Source organism: Tasmannia lanceolata, unplaced genomic scaffold, assembly GCF_043159265.1.
Source record: "Tasmannia lanceolata isolate RefF3 unplaced genomic scaffold, GAP_Taslan_0.1 ptg000018l, whole genome shotgun sequence".
NCBI classification, from domain to species: Eukaryota; Viridiplantae; Streptophyta; class Magnoliopsida; order Canellales; family Winteraceae; genus Tasmannia; species Tasmannia lanceolata.
In genome coordinates, this window is record NW_027518695.1 from 60051938 (window position 1) to 60069815 (window position 17878).

A 17878-nucleotide genomic window follows, 5' to 3' on the forward strand; every position below is an offset into this window, starting at 1 on the left:
ATATTGAGCCCAATAATTAGTTTTTGACTGAAAATCTAAGGCCGTGTTTGTTGTGGAATTTGAAAATGTGTTGTGAGTCCAAAACTGAATATTGAACTCAAATTATATGTCAATTGGATCATCCTATGGTGTAGGTTGTACATTCCATTTTTCTAAAATACGGGATGAATTCATCCTAGAAGGGGGTAAATTTATCACCTCCCAAAAAAACACTGCCGTAGTCAAAGCTGGTTTGAAGCTCCATCAAATGGACGGTTTGGATCATCCTATGGTGCTTTATAAAAAACTGCTATGAAGGTCCATCATATGGACGGTTTGGATGAATCCTATGGTGGTTTCTCAAAACAACTGTTTTTTAAAACACTTGTTTGAAAGCCATCAAATGGACGGTTTAGATCATCCTATGGAGTTTCATATAACAGTTTTGTTTATCTTCTCCAAGGCTACTCTAGCCTATTGTTGTTGACTTGTTAAGATATTTGTCTTATTATTATTGAAGTCTGGAAAGTGCAAAGATTGGCAGAAGTATTTGTGCACAGGTGGGTAGCAATAAATCATAATAGGTAGTAAGTGTTATAGACAAATTAAAAAAATACAGATAGCTTGTCCCAGAATATGACAATTACAGTAAAAACTACAACGCACATGCCACAAAGTATGACAATTACGGAAAAAGAGAAAGACGTGGCCTCGTTTAGGGGGAGTCATTTTGGATAGACTATAAGGGCATTTACGGCATTTTTGGAGAAAAATCATTAAAGGTGAAAGTTAGGATGGCAGAAAATGTAAATATTAATGCTGACGTGTAAATCTTAGATAAAAAGAAAAGAAATCTGTTTTTTCTGTAGCTATACAGTTGTGATGATGACCTTGGTCCAAAGTAAAAAAAAGTCGTAAAAAGTCAAAAAAGTCCAAAGAAAATTATTGATTCTGTCTCTTTTTTCTTGTCTTGATGCTCCTTGGATCCTGTGCTCCTAGGCCAGCCACAAACTCTACCGAACTGATTTGGAAAATTGTAACAGAGATCAAAGAACATCCGAAGAAGCACGATTTTCTACAATCAAACTTGCTTTTCTTGCTGCTAGAGCAAAAATTGAGTCCTACAAAAAACAACTCTTCAATTGTCGCTGGTCACTAAGGTATGGGTATGGATGTATTCGTTTCTCCCATTGTTGATAGAGCTGTTAGCAAATTGGAGGGAGCCATAGAAGTGATTAATTCACTGTGGGGTACTGATGAGGAGATCAAAAACCTTTCCAGCACATTATCCACAATTCAAGCTGTGCTTCAAGATGCTGAAGAGCAGCAAGTAACTAGTAATGAAGTTAAAGATTGGCTTCGAAAGCTTAAGGATGTTGCATACGACGCTGATGATGTAGTGGAAGAGTTTGCAACGGAAGTGCTCCGATTAAAATTGGAAGGCGGAAATCAGTTCAGAAAAAGGAAGCATCAGGTATACAACTTCTTTTCTGCTCTTTTTAATTCCATCCCATTTTTGTCTCGAGATAAGACGATCGTACAGAAGATAAAGGAAATTCAGGAGAGACTGGATAAAATTGCAAAGGAGAGGCATGACCTTCATCTCAGACAAGGAGATGGAGGGAGGCGGCGTGAAATAAAAAGGCAATCGCTGACTAGCTCCTTAACAAACGAATCAAATATATTCGGTCGGGATAAGGATAAAGAGAAGATAGTAAAATTGCTACTCGATGAATCCGCATCATCATCGTCGTCGTCATCTTCGTCCAAGGATATATCTGTTATTCCGATCGTCGGCATTGGGGGCCTCGGAAAGACAACTCTCGCCCAGTTTATTTACAATGATGAAAGGGTGGGAGATCATTTTTCAGTTCGAGGATGGGTCTGCGTGTCTGAAGATTTTGATATGCGTGGACTAACAAAAGCAATTATGGAATCAGTGACAAAGAAACCTTGTGATCTTAACGAAATCGATCCACTTCATGTTAGCCTCAAGGAAGAATTGAGTGGCAAGAGATTTTTACTCGTACTAGATGATGTATGGAATGAGAATCATAGTGACTGGGATAGGCTACAGTCCCCATTCAGTTCTGGGGCAAACGGAAGCAGAATTATAATAACTACTCGCAGTTCAGAGGTTTCAAGAATCATGGGCACAATTCCCGCCTACAATTTGGGTTGTTTAGATGAGGGTGACAGCTGGTCTTTGTTTACACGACGGGCATTCATAGTGGGAAGCTCAGATGTATCTCCAAACTTAGTAGCAATTGGAAAGGAGATCGTGAAAAAGTGCAATGGGTTGCCTTTGGCAATAGAAGCTCTTGGAGGTCTCTTACGTTCAAATACGGATGAGAAAGAGTGGAAGAATATCCTTGAAAGTGAAATGTGGGAAATATCAAAGATGAGAAATGATATTATTCCAGTACTCAAATTTAGCTACGATCACTTACCTGCATGTTTGAAACAATGCTTTGTGTATTGCTCCCTGTTTCCAAAGGATTATGAATTTGACAAGGACACTCTAATCCAACTTTGGATTGCAGAAGGATTTATCCAATCTGATAGAAGGAAGCGATTGGAAGACATAGGTTTCAAGTATTTTGATGACTTGATGTCGAGGTCCTTCTTTCAATATTTTGAACGGTTGGACAGATCACGCTACAAGATGCATGACTTAATTCATGACCTTGCGCAATCCATTTCTGGTGACGAATACTTCAGAATAAAAAATAGCATTGACTCTTGGAATGTCGCTACAAAGGTTCGTCATGCATCAGTATGGCAATGGGATGAACACTCACGAATTTTTGAGTCCTTTCATGAATCTGAGAGATTGCGCACATTTCTACTACCGCCAAGGTACGAAACACTCACTAAGCAAGTTGCTCATGATTTCTTCCTAAAATTGAGATGCTTACGGGTGTTAGATTTGGATGGAACTTATATCAGAGAATTGCCGGATTCTATTGGCGAATTAAAATATTTGAGGTACCTTGATCTCTCTCATACAAATATTGCAACCTTGCCGGAATCAATAGCAAGCCTCTATAATCTGCAAACACTAAAACTTGGTGATTGCATGCTACTAATTGAGTTACCAAAGTCCACCAGCAACCTAATTAACTTACGGCATCTTGCATTTTGGGGTTGTAAGATTCGTACGCCGCCAGAACTTGGGAAATTAATAAGTCTTCAAACGCTGACTATATTTGTTGTGGGCAAAGAAAGTGGATGTGGAATAAGGGAGTTAAAGAACTTGACAGAGTTGAGGGGAAGTATTCGCATTTCAAATTTGGAGAATGTGATAGATGAGAAGGAAGGCAAAGAAGCCAATTTGAAGAAGAAAGAGCACCTTGATGAGTTGACGTTGGAATGGAGCAATGATAATCCACGAGATGCTGCAGTTGATGACCAGGTACTTGAAAGCCTCCAACCTCACACCAACGTCAAAACCCTAAAGATTTTATCATATGGTGGTGTTAGTTTCCCAAGGTGGATGATGAGCGGTAATTTGACGAATCTGAACACTGTTAGTCTCGTTCAATGTTTGAATTGCCAACAACTTCCACCCCTTGGACAGCTACCTTTCCTCAAGAAGCTCGAGATTAATGGAATGGATGGATTGAAACATATTGAAGGTGAGTATATTGGTGGGTCCAACAAGGTTATTAAGGGTTTTCCATCATTGGAGAAGTTAGAGCTGGTAAACATGCCGAATTTGGAGGAATGGTGTGGAGCAAGGGAAGGGGACATGCCATGCCTTGGTACACTAAAAATATCAAATTGTCCTAAGCTGCAGAGATTTCCCCACCTCCCATCCATTAATAATTTGGAATTAGGAGACTGTAATGAGATTGTATTGGCCTCGGTTCCTTGCCTCACTGCTCTAAAGTCATTACAAATTCGCTCTATTAAAGGCTTGATATCCTTACCCCATGGATTTCTTCAACCTTTAACCATACTTGAGAAATTGCATGTCACTGGATGTACTGAGTTGGTGTCTTGGCCAAAGGAGGTCGGGTTGCATGACCTTCCTTCTCTCCAATATTTACAAATTGAGCGGTGTCCTAAACTCGAGTCATTGGGAGACGACGAGGAGGGCCTTCCCATCACGCTTAGATCTCTCAATATATTGAACGGTTGTGGTAGCCTCAAGTGTACGCCTACAAGGGGGCTAGGAAAACTGAGTTCCCTCCAATTTCTAGACTTGGTTACTCAATGCCCATTCTTGCCAGAGGAGGAACTGCCCGTCACTCTTCAATCCCTTCGGATATTCTCATGTTCTAATCTTAAATCCATGTCCAAGGGGATTTTCAACAACCTTACATCCCTCAAAGTCTTGAAAATTACAGATTGTCCGCAATTGGAGTCATTGGCAGGCGAGGAGGAGTTACCCACCGCGCTTACATCTCTCTTTGTTGATAATGTCACCTCCCTCGAAGAATTTTTTATTAGTAAGTGTCCACAAATAGAGTCATTGCCAAACATCATCGGCCTCCATAAAATGACAATTGTAAAGTGCCCTCTAATGCAGCAGTTTCCAGAGGGAACGCTCGACATGCTTACATCTCTCTCAGTTGATAATGTTGAGATCTTTTCTAAAAACCTTACATCCTTCCGAAAGTTAATTATTAATCAATTTTCACAACTCGAATTCTCTCCAAGCATGCTACTGCCCCCCACACTTAAAATCCTCGAGATCTATTCGTGTGATAATCTGAAATCCCTGCCCAAGGGGATGTTCAAGAACCTCACCTCCCTCAAAATATTGGCCATTTGGCATTGTCCTCAACTCGTTTCCTTGCCGGAGGATGGGCTGCCCACCACACTTCAGGTATTAAATATTTTAGGTTGTCCGGGAGTAGAGAAATAGTGTCAAAAGGACGGAGGCCAATATTGGCCCAATATCTCACACATCCCCAAAATAGATATAAATGGCTCGAGGGTTTGAAGACTACTCTGGAGAAGGTACACGACTATCTCTCCTCTTGGCTTTTGTTTTATTTATTTTTGGTATGTAAGATGGGATTGAACCTCCGACCTCCAGGTTGATGAAAAAGCCTTAACCATTGAGCTAGAGGTTCAATCCCAAATGAGGGCTCTTGGATTTTATTAATCATATGAATAGATTTCAATCCATTATTTATTTTAAAGAATAGTAAACCTCAATTTCTCTCTATCTCTTTTCATTTCCTCATTTTCTCTCTTTCAAAACAAAACAAAGGAAACAGTTAATTTTACTGGAATTCCAGGCTCATAAAGAGATTTTTTTTCAGGTTCTTTAATTTTTCATTCTATCTCAAAATTTCTTGTCTTAGTCTTGCCATATAGTAGATTATGACTTGTTTAAGACAAAAGGAACCCTAACTAGGATGAATTTACCTTACATGCTTCATTGAATTTATGCTCTGTTTTGAACTCTATGGTATCATTCATATTGAATTTAGGCTCATCTTGAATCTACCCCTCACACACACACACACATTTTATTGGAATTTCAAGTTCATAAAGAAAGTGCACCTATCCATCAAAAATGAAAACAATAAGACAAAGCAAAAATCCAATGACTTTCTTCTCCAACCCAAACATTAACTGATTTTCTCATTAAATCTCAAATTATTTACTAATATCTCAGCCCCTTTTCTTCTTATTTTTTATATCAGTACACAAAAATGGTTTAAAGCCCCATTATGTTGCATGTGCTCAAATTTTTTTTTTATTTCTTTTTTTTATTTTTTATTTCTTATTTCTTATCGATACACTTCAATCACCACACGTTTGGGTTATATTTCTTACTTCTAATTAAGTTAGTTTCACTAATGCATAAGTATTTTAAGATTAGGAGGTGCTAAATCAGTCACCAAAGACAACCTCCATCTGCTAATTTGTAGGGATATCAGACTTCGCTATTTGTTGATCCTGACAGATACAATTATCATTCATGCATTTTGGTTTTGTGTATATTCGAAGACTTTTTCATTTACACTTCTTTTACTCCAGTTTGATCTGACAACAGCTGTTGAATGTACCTAAGCGTTCATGCAGTAGAAACTTTTGAAATTCTTGATCAATAAAATGTGGGAGCCCCATTAGTGCACGTAAAATCTCAAGAGACAAGACCGGGACCACATACGTGCCTAACATTCAAATTAGTAATGCTTAAGAACCTCAAAAAAGATTAAAAAATGAATGCATTGATAAAGATGCATACTTCTATTACTTACAGTCAGTAAACAGAAAATTCGAAACTCTCTATTCTAGTTTTTTAGTCTAGAATAGAACACCATGATGCTGGCAAACACATACACTCAAAAAAATTGCAGTTCCAAAACAAAATTATGTTTTACATAGTTCAAAGGAGGTTTAAATGCGGTATGTCTAGGTTGAAATATTTTAATCTAAAATCAAATTCGAACTTAGTTGATTTGATGCTAGTAGAATGTTCTTTGTTCTAGTTCTATGGATTAGGATGGAACAACATGATGCTGGAAAAAAATCTACTCCAAGAAATTTTAGATGCCCTTACAAAATTCTAACTTACATGGTTCGAAGTAGGTTAAATGTTTTTCTTTGTTGTATGTTTGGGTTGAATTTTTCTTCTCTAAAATCAAATCTGACATTAGTTGATGATGCTAAAAGAGTGGTTCGTACATTCTTCGCCATTTATTTTCAAATTTACTTACCTAGTAGTCTACAATAAATTGTTTCCTTTTTTGTAACAAAAAGAATCCAACTGGGATGAATTTACTGAGTACCCATCGCTGAATTTAAGCACTGTTCTGGCTGCTTTGGTTCTTATGGGATTTCCTTTTCTTTTCCTTTAGTGGCTTTTTCCCTTGGTGCAGTATTTGTTTTATTTTTCTCTGTTCTCCTTTTTCAATTAGTTTCAGTCTCTCAAGAAGAAAAGAACTGTCCGTATTAAGAATTTGATCAATGTGTGTAACTAAGATCTATGCACAGTTAACTTTAACCATGTCAAACAAGCCACCATGGATTTTTATTGAACTTTCTATTCATTGACCGTTACTTGTCATCATTTCTTTGTATCTTTTTCATTGGTGATTTAGTTTGCAAATAGTTACATTCCATATGCTTATAAGAAGATGGAGTGGTGTCTTAAGGTTTCTCTTTTGCATTTGTTACACCAACTTCTATTAGAACTTAGCATCAACATTTAATTAATTTTCCAACTTGCATGTACCTCTTTCTCTATCTCTCCCTTTTCCTCACACACGCACACACACACATTGATTTTTTTTGCTAAATAAGGAAAAATAAAAATACAGACACACAAACACACTGGCATATTGACTTCTTTTTTGTTAAATAAGAAATAGTTAAAAGCGCACACACACAAACATACATGTTAACTTAAAATGATTTATTGGACCTTTCTTAGTTGCAACTTTTTCCTAAAGTTTCTCCAATTTATTTCAAAATCTCACCTACTCTTTTAGTTTAGGCCTACCAAATAAAGAATGATAAAGAAGTTGGAGGTTATATCCTAGCTTACCTTTAAAAAAAAGAATGATCCCTGCCTGTTTCCATATGTTTCCCCTTCTCCATGATTTTTGGATGCCTTTATCCATTCACCGAGGTTAGTCAAAAGTATCAGTTGGGACTAAAGAATAGTAAACCTCAATTTCTCTCTATCTCTTTAAATTTGAGTTTTCTGAAATTAATTTTCCGTTTCAGACGAGGTATTTAATTTTGATCCACTTATCCTTTTGGTCACTGATGATGTTTTATTTACAACTTAAATCTTTTTATCTTATTATATGTATGTGTCCTTTTGCAGATTTTCAATGATTTTGTTCTTTGGAAGACCTATTTCCTAGCAAGAGTCTGGCAGAGGGTTTCAAGAGGGTTCAGGCCCTCCGTATTCTTTCTCAACAGGTAAAACGTGAAAGCCTTTGGAACTGCATCAGGTTTGATCATGGTTTATTTGACATTCTTCATGCTATTAGCCAATAATGAAAACTACACAGCCGTAGCATATAGCTCTTATTAATTTTCAGTTAACTGGTATTTTTTACATTGTTAAGGACATCAATTCTGCATCTCTGTTTGATATAGTTCACAATGCCTCTTAATGTTGTTTAGAACATTCGCAATGCCATGCCGCCCGCTGGTTTGTGGCATATGAATGATCCGTGTGAGCCGAATAATGTTTTCACAATTATTCTTCTCTTTCATTTTTCTTGACCCTCATAGTTCTTTCTACCAGAATATGTCAAGTTCATGAGGTTTAGGTTTGTGGTTAGTAAAAGTGGCACCGAAATGTCAGCCTTTTGAGGAAAAAAATAAAAGGTTTCCTTGTTTCATTACATATTTATTTCTTGAGTAATCCTCATACTAGAAGGTGATATGAATTATGTTACTATTATAATGCTCGGATATATTGTTTAAGCTAAGAGCTCATCTGACAGACATCTGTTTCTATAACTGAATCTATTCACTCTGGTACTTCACATTCCTCCATTTATAGTTTATGATATAGTGTCTTCTAATATTATTTAGTTATATGTAGTTATTCTACTGCACTCTAGATGATTGTGTGCTTGCAATTACACTTTTTGAAAGCTATGTAACATGCTTGCTGTCATTTCCTATTTCTAACTGAATTGTTATTGTCTTAGACGCTATACAGACTGTATTGTGTCTCCATTGTTGTTGGGAATCCCCCGAGGCCTTATCATATCGACATGGGTCATGGGAGTGATTTAACATGGATGTAGCGTGACGCTCCATGCACTAGCTGTGCCAAGGTACTCTCCAATTGGCAGTTCAAGATTCTTATCAAATTCCAGTACTCTCCAATTGGCAGTTCAAGATTCTTATCAAATTCCAATTTCTTCATTTAATTAAAGTTCAGGTGGTCAAACTCGTAAACATTATTTTTTTTGTCCATCGGGACACCATGGTGTCTAATGGTGTCAATGATGAACTAGCACTCAATAGGTGATATCACACTCTCTAAGATTTAATTCCACGATTGCTTTGTTGCAAGCATGATAATCTTTGATAGTGAGAAGAATGATGGCCACATTTGAACCAATTTATCAGCCTTATCCTCTTTTATAGGTCCTTGTGTACACTCTGGATATGCATGGTCTGTCTTGCTTGTTTTGTTAGGCTTGTACAAGTATTGTTTACTTCGTCTCTCGCTTGTCTGAGTTGACAGGTAAAATGTAGACATGGTCTTCTTGTGATAATTGGTTTCAGAAAAAAAAAAAAAAAAAACATCACTCATACTCTAATGGAGACAATTTATGTAGGGACCACATCCTCTTTAAAGGCATACCAAAGGGAAAATAGTGACCGCGAGGGATTCTTTGAGTTCAAATTTCAAAGAAATCAGAATCATGGATATTGTCTCTTGTCAAGGCGACTATGCGATGGAATATTCAGATAATAGCTCCTCCATGGATCATTAAATGAAAGTTAATTCATGTATTAGTTTGCAATATTCATTTATAGGTGTGCATACGGTCAGCAAGGTCAAGTTTTAGTCTCTTCTGCAATGACTGATGCGATTATTGGACTTAGCGGACCAGCACATAGCTTCACTTCTTAGCTGGCAAGTCAATGTATCATCATCAATATGGGATACTTGGACTTAGCTTAGTTTCGATGTATATTTTGATGTGATATATAAGGGAGATGAATTGAATGAGCCTATTTCTTGACTCTTGCATTACATAAAACAAAATATATAATCTACCCAATGTGTCTCTTTTGTGAATATGGCCATTGATGTTTTTAATATTACTTGTGTTTCTTGTGGTCGTATAAATGTGCAATGCATGCATTTTTTCTACTATATGTTGTAGTTGTTTCCGTATCATTCATTTTGAAGATCACTCATTCTGAAAGCGTAATGTATGCTGTGTATTCTTGTATATATAATTTTTGCGGAGAATCAGCTAAGTACTTCATTCTTTTTAACTTTTTGTTTGGCAGGATATGTCACATACCGTTGCTCCTAAAGAGGTTCAGTGCCTGCACAACCATCCATCTCAAAGAGTCCAACATTCAACTGAAAATCACATGGAGTTCTGGAGTAATTGATGATGAGGATCGAGGAAATGATGAGGACATGATGAAGATGGTGTTATATAAATCATTAGATGATGAATGTTTAACAATGCTGTATTTTGTCAAGTTCAGTTGAGGGAACAATATCGAGACTTTTGTTATTAATGATTTTTTGTAATTTTAAAAATATTCAATTAAAATAGTTAAGTTTTTATATATTTGTATATTTTGGGGGAAAGTGGATGTTATAACTGTGGAAATTTTGATGTTATATATAATGTCTGTGAATGTACAGATCCACTAGGTCACAAAGAATTGATATTTAATGGATTAAAAAGATAGGAAAGGCTATCCCTACGGATTTATTGTTGAAATTCAGTAGGCAAAAGCACATTTTCCCTACAGCTTTTTTTTTTTTTTTTTTGAAATTCTGTAGGGAAAAGAACATTTCCCTACTGATTATTTTGAAATTCCGTAGAGACAAGGCTGTCCCTACGGATTTTTTTTTTGAAATTTTGTGGGCAAAAGCACAATTTTCCCTACGGATGTTTTTGAAATTCTGTAGGGAAATGTGCACAATTTTCCATTGCCTACGGAAAAAGCCGTAGGGAAAAGTACAATTTACCTACAGTATTTATTAACTTCCGCAGGGAAAAGGCTTTCCCTACCCTCACCTAGCCTACAGAAGTTGTGCAAGCCATTGCCTACGGATTTTGGTACTTTTCCCTACGGATTTGTCCGGAAGTTTCAGGTATCATGGGCACAATGCATGTCTATAATTTGGATGGCTTAGCGGAGGATGATAGCTGGTCCTTATTTACACAATGAGCATTCACAGTGGGAAGCTCAGATGTACCTCCAACCTTAATAGCAATTGGTAAAGACATTGGAAAAAAGTGCAAAGGCTTGCCTTTGGCAATGGAAGCTCTGGGAGGTCTCTTACGCCCAAAGTGACATGTGGGAAGAATATACTTAAAAGTGACATGTGGGAAATATCAGAGATGGAAAAGAATATTATTCCAATTCTAGAAGTTAGATATGATAACTTACCTGCATGTCTGAAACAATGCTTTGTGTGCTGTTCTTTATATCCAAAGGATTATAAGTTTGAGAAGGACACTCTAATCCAGCTATGGATTGCAAAAGGATTTATCCAACCTGAAGGAAGGAAGTGATTGTAAGATATAGGTTCCGAGTACTTTGATGAATTGACGTGGAGGTCCTTTCAATATTATGCTGAAAAGTACGGATCATGTTACAAGATGCATGACTTGATTCATGACCTTGCACAATTCATTTCTGGCAATGAATATATTAGAATGGAGGACATTAACTCTGCAATACCCGTGCAAATGTTGCATTCCTCAGTGATGTGGCCCCACGATGACTTCTCACAAATTTTTGAGACCTTTCATGAATTGAAGAGATTGCACACATTTTTTATATTGCTTTACAAACCACCACACTTATCTCTCAAGACCATCAGTTGTGGTAATCTCATGTCCCTGTCCAATGATTTGCTCAACCTCACATCCTTCAATCAATTGCATATTGCTGAGTGTCCACAACTGGAGTCATTGGAGAGGCTACCCGCTACGCTTACATCTCTCGATATCTTCAGTTGCGATAATCTCAAATCCCTTGATGAGGCATCGCAAAACTTCACCGATTGGAAATTAAAAAGTGTCCTCAAATAAAGTCGTTGCCAGAGGGGATGCTCAACAAGCTTACACACCTTGTAATTGATAATATCGAGATCTTGCCCAACAACCTCACCTCCATCCAATATCTGAAAATTCATGATTGTCTGCAAGTTGTGTCCTTACCAGGAGAACTGCGTCCTACCATGCTTAATAAACTCGCTATTCGCTCATGTCATAATCTCAAATCCCTTCCCAAGGGGATGCTGAAGAACCTGACCTCCCAACATCTCACACAGCACCCAAATATGGATAAATCACAAGCTGATTTAAAGGCTACTCTGCTAAAGGTACATTTCTGTCTCTCCTCTTGGCCTTTAATAATTTTATGAATGGTTTTCACTCCATTATTTATTTTTAAAGAAAAGTAAACTTACACAGTCTCTGTATCTACTTTCACTTCCTCATTTTTTCACTTTCACTTCCTAATCTACCATTGATTATTACTCATTTGAGGAAAAGAGGAACCCTAATTTGGACGAATTTACCTTGTATACTTCGTTGAATTTATGCTCCGTTTTGGATTCTATGGTTACTTCTTATGAGATTTCTTTTTTTGTTTTTTACCATTACGAGCTTTTTCCGTTGGTAGAGTGTTTGTTTTATTTTTGTTGTGATCCTTTTTCAATAATTTCCAGCTTATCCTGGAAAAAGAAGAAAAATCTTTGTATTAATTACTTGAGAATTTGATCAATGTATGAAAGTAAGGTCTATGCACAGTTAACTTAACAAAATTAAACCAGCCACCATGATTTTTATTGACCTTATTAATCACTGGCTGTTCCTTGTCATCATTTCTTGGTATATTTCATATATTTGATCATGTAACTGAAATTTCAGACATTCAACTTCTCAATTCTTCTTCCTTTCTTAGTGTTGGTTTGCTTTAAATGGTATTTGACTGATGATTTCGTTTGCAACTGGTTACATTCTCTATACTCATAAGTCATAATAAGATGAAATGCTATGAGAGGTTTCTCTGTTGCATTTATTACACAAACTTCTGTTAGAACTTAGCATTGGTAATTTTCCATCTTGCATGCACCTCTCTCCCTTTCTCACACACACATTGCCCTTTTTTGCTAAATAAGCAATAGTAAAAACAGAGGCGCACACATGCATATTGACTTCTTTTCTTTCTAAATAAGTAAGAATTAAAAGCGTACACACATGTTGACTTAAAGTGACTTCTCTCATTCTCACACAAACATTGCCTTTTTTGGCTAAATAATCAAGAGTTAAAAACACAGGCACACACAGATATTGACTTCTTTTCTCTCTAAATAAGAACTTGACATGCACACATGTTGACTTAAAATGTTTCTTTGATTCTTTCTTAGTTGCAATTTTTTACTAAACTCAAATTTCTCTATTTTATTACAAAGTCTCATATACTCTTTAGTTTAGCTCTACCAAATAATGAATGATTCCTACGTTTTACGTATGTTTCCACTTCTCCATCCCTTTTGAATACCTTTATCCATTCATTGAGATTATTCAAAATTCTTGCTACTTTGGACTAAATGTGATAAAATTAGGAAAAGCTTCTTCAACATCATGTTAGAAAAAATTTACAGAATCAGAATCAATACGACAAGAGAGACAACAAGAAGTTAACCTTTTATCTATTCTCTGAAAGCATTTACAGCTGGAAGCCTATTTAAGAAATTATATTATGTTAGGATCAACGTGTTGTGTAGTTTCGTATAAACTGTAACTTATATTAGATAGTTTCAACATATTGAATATGTTTTCAAGCCTCTTGGTTGGAATCACTGCATTTCATATTGGGATCCATAATATGGTTCTATCTTGGGATTTCAGTCCAATGACTAATATGCTTGTGAAATCATGTGCCAAGTTGTTTTGAATTTTGCTTGAGCCTAAACTATCTGCCACCCCATCCGATAATAACCAAACTGATCATCTTGCAGAAGCTGAGGGATTTTTTTTTTTTTTTATCATGGTTCTTCCATATTCAGCCTAGAAAAAAATTTCTTGAAGCAGAGACCACACAATTTTAATAAGAGAAGTTTTCCATCGTTCAAACCTTTAAATTCCCAAAATTTTTGTTCACGGATATGACTTTCTAGCTTACCCAACAGGGATATCATTGTGGCAGTTTATTATTTTTGTATTGTTGGAATCAGAACCTTGGGTTCTAATTATCTAATTTTCCTTTTGGAAGGAAGATTATAACATGATCACTTCATATTCAAAAACAGAATTTATCTTCCATGACAACAGATAAAAATCAAGCTACATTGGAAGGGACTGATCGTCCCACTTTCCACATTTGTTCACTGATCTCAGCCCTTGTGTAGATACTTGAAAGTTTGCTTTATTTGATTCCAAAAATCAGGAATTTAAAATAAAAATTCCCAAAATCATTAACTGCATTTTTTAGCTGCAAGAAAACATGTTCAATAAAATAGGTAATCAAGAACTGTTCCATTCAACCCTATGGGTGAAATATGTAAAGTCTTGGCACAAGAAGCTTCTTCTTAAGTGTAAGCTATAATTGTCTAATCCTAGACCAATAGTGCTTCCTAAATAAACCCAAAACACATTTCCTCTGTACTCTAAATTTCTAAAGTTTAGTAAGTAAGAGTTGTTTTGGCCTAAAAAACTCAAAAGAGAAAAGCAATTTCTAAACTCTTAAAACGATTAAATTTAGACTTCCTAGTTCCGAAAAACAAACAACGATTGTTTCTCCTATTGCAAGTTACGAATCTCATCATACATACAGTACTTCCCAATTAAATAAAAATCCCAATTTAGAAAGAATAGAGATTTTGTGCAGGTAGTTCGTAGACTATTAGCAACTTTAGGGCTTTAAGAACTAGTTTAGAAACTATTATGAGTCCCTCTAACTCAAAAGGAGATCAACATGAAGCCCTACTCAACCCAATTGCATTTATTATCTCCAAATTTTCTTTTTGGAATCTTTCAAACTGGAAAAGCTCATGATTGCCAGTTCATAAACTTACTAATTTGAGCATTTTTAAAAAATAATCAAAATTGGTTTTAAAATGTTTTGAAAATTTAGCATACATCGAAGTAGATAGGAATGATGAGGAATGGAAAGTTTTAGTTGTTTGATGAGGTTGGGAGTTATTACTGACATCAACGAGACAACATAATGTTTCATCAGTAAGGGTCGCTTCTGGATCCATGTTTCCTACCACACCTTTCTTCATAATTTGTATGGGAGTTTAAACAATTCCTTGGGACTGTTGAGCTTTACGTTTGTATATCACTATCATACATCTTGTCATATAAATGTTTTGTATTTCTTGAACTTGCTGAATCTTCGATTGTGTAATTTGCATTTGAGTGTTACTTGATTATTTATTTATGTAATGTACTAAGTTTCTACATCCCATTGTTATAGATTAATATACCTCATTGAAGTGCTATCTTCAATTTCTATGTATGTTTGTGATTGGTGACTGTACTGGCTTAGTCTTCTCTATACTTTCAAGCTAGGAGCCTCATGTCTTAAGTAACCAACTTCTTGAATATGTTCGTAATTCTTGCAGCAAGGTATCGAAAACTTTATGGTAAGTCTTCCTCTTGATATTTTATGTCTAGGAACCACTTCATGCCTTAATTCAACAAGTATTCAAAAACTTTACTACCATATCCTCCCATAGCATGTATGGAAGAACTAGCACCATTGTCATAAAACCCTTGTATTTGTAAAGACTTCTTAGAGTGAACAGCTTCTTTGGCGAAGCTCTAGATTTAGCATATAAAATTTCTTCAATCTAGCAGAACCATTAAGCCTCTTTGGTTCTAGTTCCTATAAGGAGAAGGTTATAATAGTGGCAATATTTAATGCCGTTTGCTAATTGTGTAAGTTTTTTTTTCTTGATAGGTTGCTAATTGTGTAAGTTGAAGATAGGGAAGAAGTGCTTCATTTCTTATGCATCCATAAAAAATTCATTAAGACATCCTCTTGGCCAAGAATTTTGTTCACTAAAAAGTTAAGAGAAACAGGCATATGAGTTTTATTTTATTTTGAATGATAAAATAAGCATATGGATATTGTGTTCATCTATGAGTTTCACATTGATATTACTTCCATTTTTTCCCTGATGAATATCTCTGCTTTAATCAAAGCATTTAAATAGGTTTTAATGTGAATTTGCCACTGGAATAACAAATGCAGCTACCACCACCTTTTGTTTTACTCTCTCAATAGACAAATATACGTTAAATATATGGATTGTTGATTTTTCCTTACCTGATAATAAGACATTAATATTATTTTGGTTCTTCTAGAAATCTTATGGCAGCTGGAATTACCTGTAGTTTGTGAAAACATGTTGTTCAACAATGTATCATATCCTTCAAATCTCAAACTTGTGCTTGGGAGGTGGAACTTAGATTTTAACTTGATTACATTGCAATGTTACCATTGCCGCTCTATGTGTTCCATACATCAGTTGTTAAATTGCTTGAAAATAAATGAATTTGTCCATGACCTTTTCCCATTCATAGGTGACATTAGAACCACAAGCTAGATTCAGACAAGGAGCGGTAGGTTTATTCATTGCTTGAAAATAAATGAATTTGTCCATGACCTTTTTGTAGTATTTTGCTTGGATTTTGTTGATAGGAGACAAGTGACATGTCACCCGATAAAGAGGATTCATTAGTCTAATGCCAACCAAACAGAACATCTAATAATATCTAAGTAAAACAAAATCATGCATGTTGGGCCCAACGTTTTTATATAAGTAAAATCCTCTTTCTTCTGAAACGAAGTTTGCCCTTTCCTTTAAAATGACTTTCAATAGTCCATTAATTTAGCAGTTAACTCCCAAAAAATTCTATCTGAACCGTTTCTCTCTAAATCTCAATGGGTGCCAACGTTTCAACTTCACCGGATATATATATCCTTCTTGTTTCTCTCTCTAAATCTCAATTAATGCCAACATTTCAACTTCACCGGATATATATATCCTTCCTGTTTCTCTCTCTAAATCTCAATCGATGCCAACGTTTCAACTTCATCAGATATATATCCTTCAAACTAAAATGGCATCTATTCCTATCCTATGGGATTCATCACGCCATTTACCCGTTTCTTTAAAAAGACTTTTAATTATCCATCAATCTAACAGTTATCACAAAAAAAAAAAATCTAATGGATTTTAATATTCCTTTAATTTAGCATTTAAATCCCAAACAAATCTTTCTTAAGCGTCAGAATGTTTGGACTTCGGCTGCTATATCTATCCTTCAACCAGAAAAAATCTTCCTTTGGATTGAATAATCATATCCTCTACAGGTAAGACAGTTTTGGGGATAGTTTTGTTGCAATGATATTGAAGTTTGTAAAAGTTATCTCTTGGTTGTTCTGTTTGTTATGACACTCAAAACAATACCTATATTTTATAAGAGCATATGATACATATGTGTGGGTGTGCTTTTTGTGAATTTTCTCCTATGTATGCTGTGATGCATTGCTTATAACACCTGTGCTTATTCCGTGCTTTTTTCAAATCCTCCTCTCCTATTTTCTATATTCTTTGTTATTTCAAGTTAACCTTGCTTTTCAAGTTTGAAAGGCCTTAATAACAGACCTTTTATTGTAGTCATACAGTTTTTGCAAATCAATTTGAACTACTCATCTATGATCATGGACTTGCTAATGCATTCTGTGAATTAACATATCGCATGGATCAGGTAAGCTCTAAAGTAATGTTTTTTAATTTGTTTGTAAGAAAGCATTTTTGTGCATTCATATTAAATGAATCCCTGTTTTTCATTCCCGTGCAACACTGTTTAAATCGAAGTTTTGAGGCGAAATACTGTTTTTCATTCCCATGCAAGCAGGGGCGGAGCGAGGAATTAACACTTAAGGGGCCTGACTAATTTACACTTGACTGCATTGGTCTGGGGGGCATGGCCACTATACTAGCCAAGCAAGCATGTACATCCTTGCAATATAAAAGGGATTTTGCGACTCATTGTGGGGCCATGACCCCCTCATGCTATATGTGCCTCCAGCTTGCGTGTAACGCACGGGGCTGCAACTATTATTAATGATGTGGAAGCAAAACTCAAGTAAACAGATTCATGCGAAAATAGCGTTTGATTGATTATACGTTGAAACATGTGACCATGCCACATCATAGCCTGGACAAACT

At 35.8% G+C, this 17878-nt stretch overlaps 1 protein-coding gene and 1 long non-coding RNA gene across 2 annotated transcripts; both read left to right on the plus strand.

Moving 5' to 3' along the window:
- Positions 1 to 1141: 1141 nt before the first annotated feature.
- LOC143850555 (putative disease resistance protein RGA3) lies at positions 1142 to 4560 on the plus strand. Its single transcript, XM_077359794.1, has 2 exons — positions 1142 to 4433; positions 4517 to 4560. Exons 1-2 carry the CDS (start codon positions 1142 to 1144, stop codon positions 4558 to 4560), a joined length of 3336 nt encoding a protein of 1111 aa, XP_077215909.1.
- A 277-nt stretch (positions 4561 to 4837) lies between these two features.
- On the plus strand, positions 4838 to 10233 carry LOC143852047 (uncharacterized). Its single transcript, XR_013236632.1, has 4 exons — positions 4838 to 4947; positions 7778 to 7875; positions 8630 to 8747; positions 9943 to 10233. It is a non-coding gene; the product is annotated as an uncharacterized LOC143852047 (long non-coding RNA).
- Positions 10234 to 17878: the final 7645 nt, after the last annotated feature.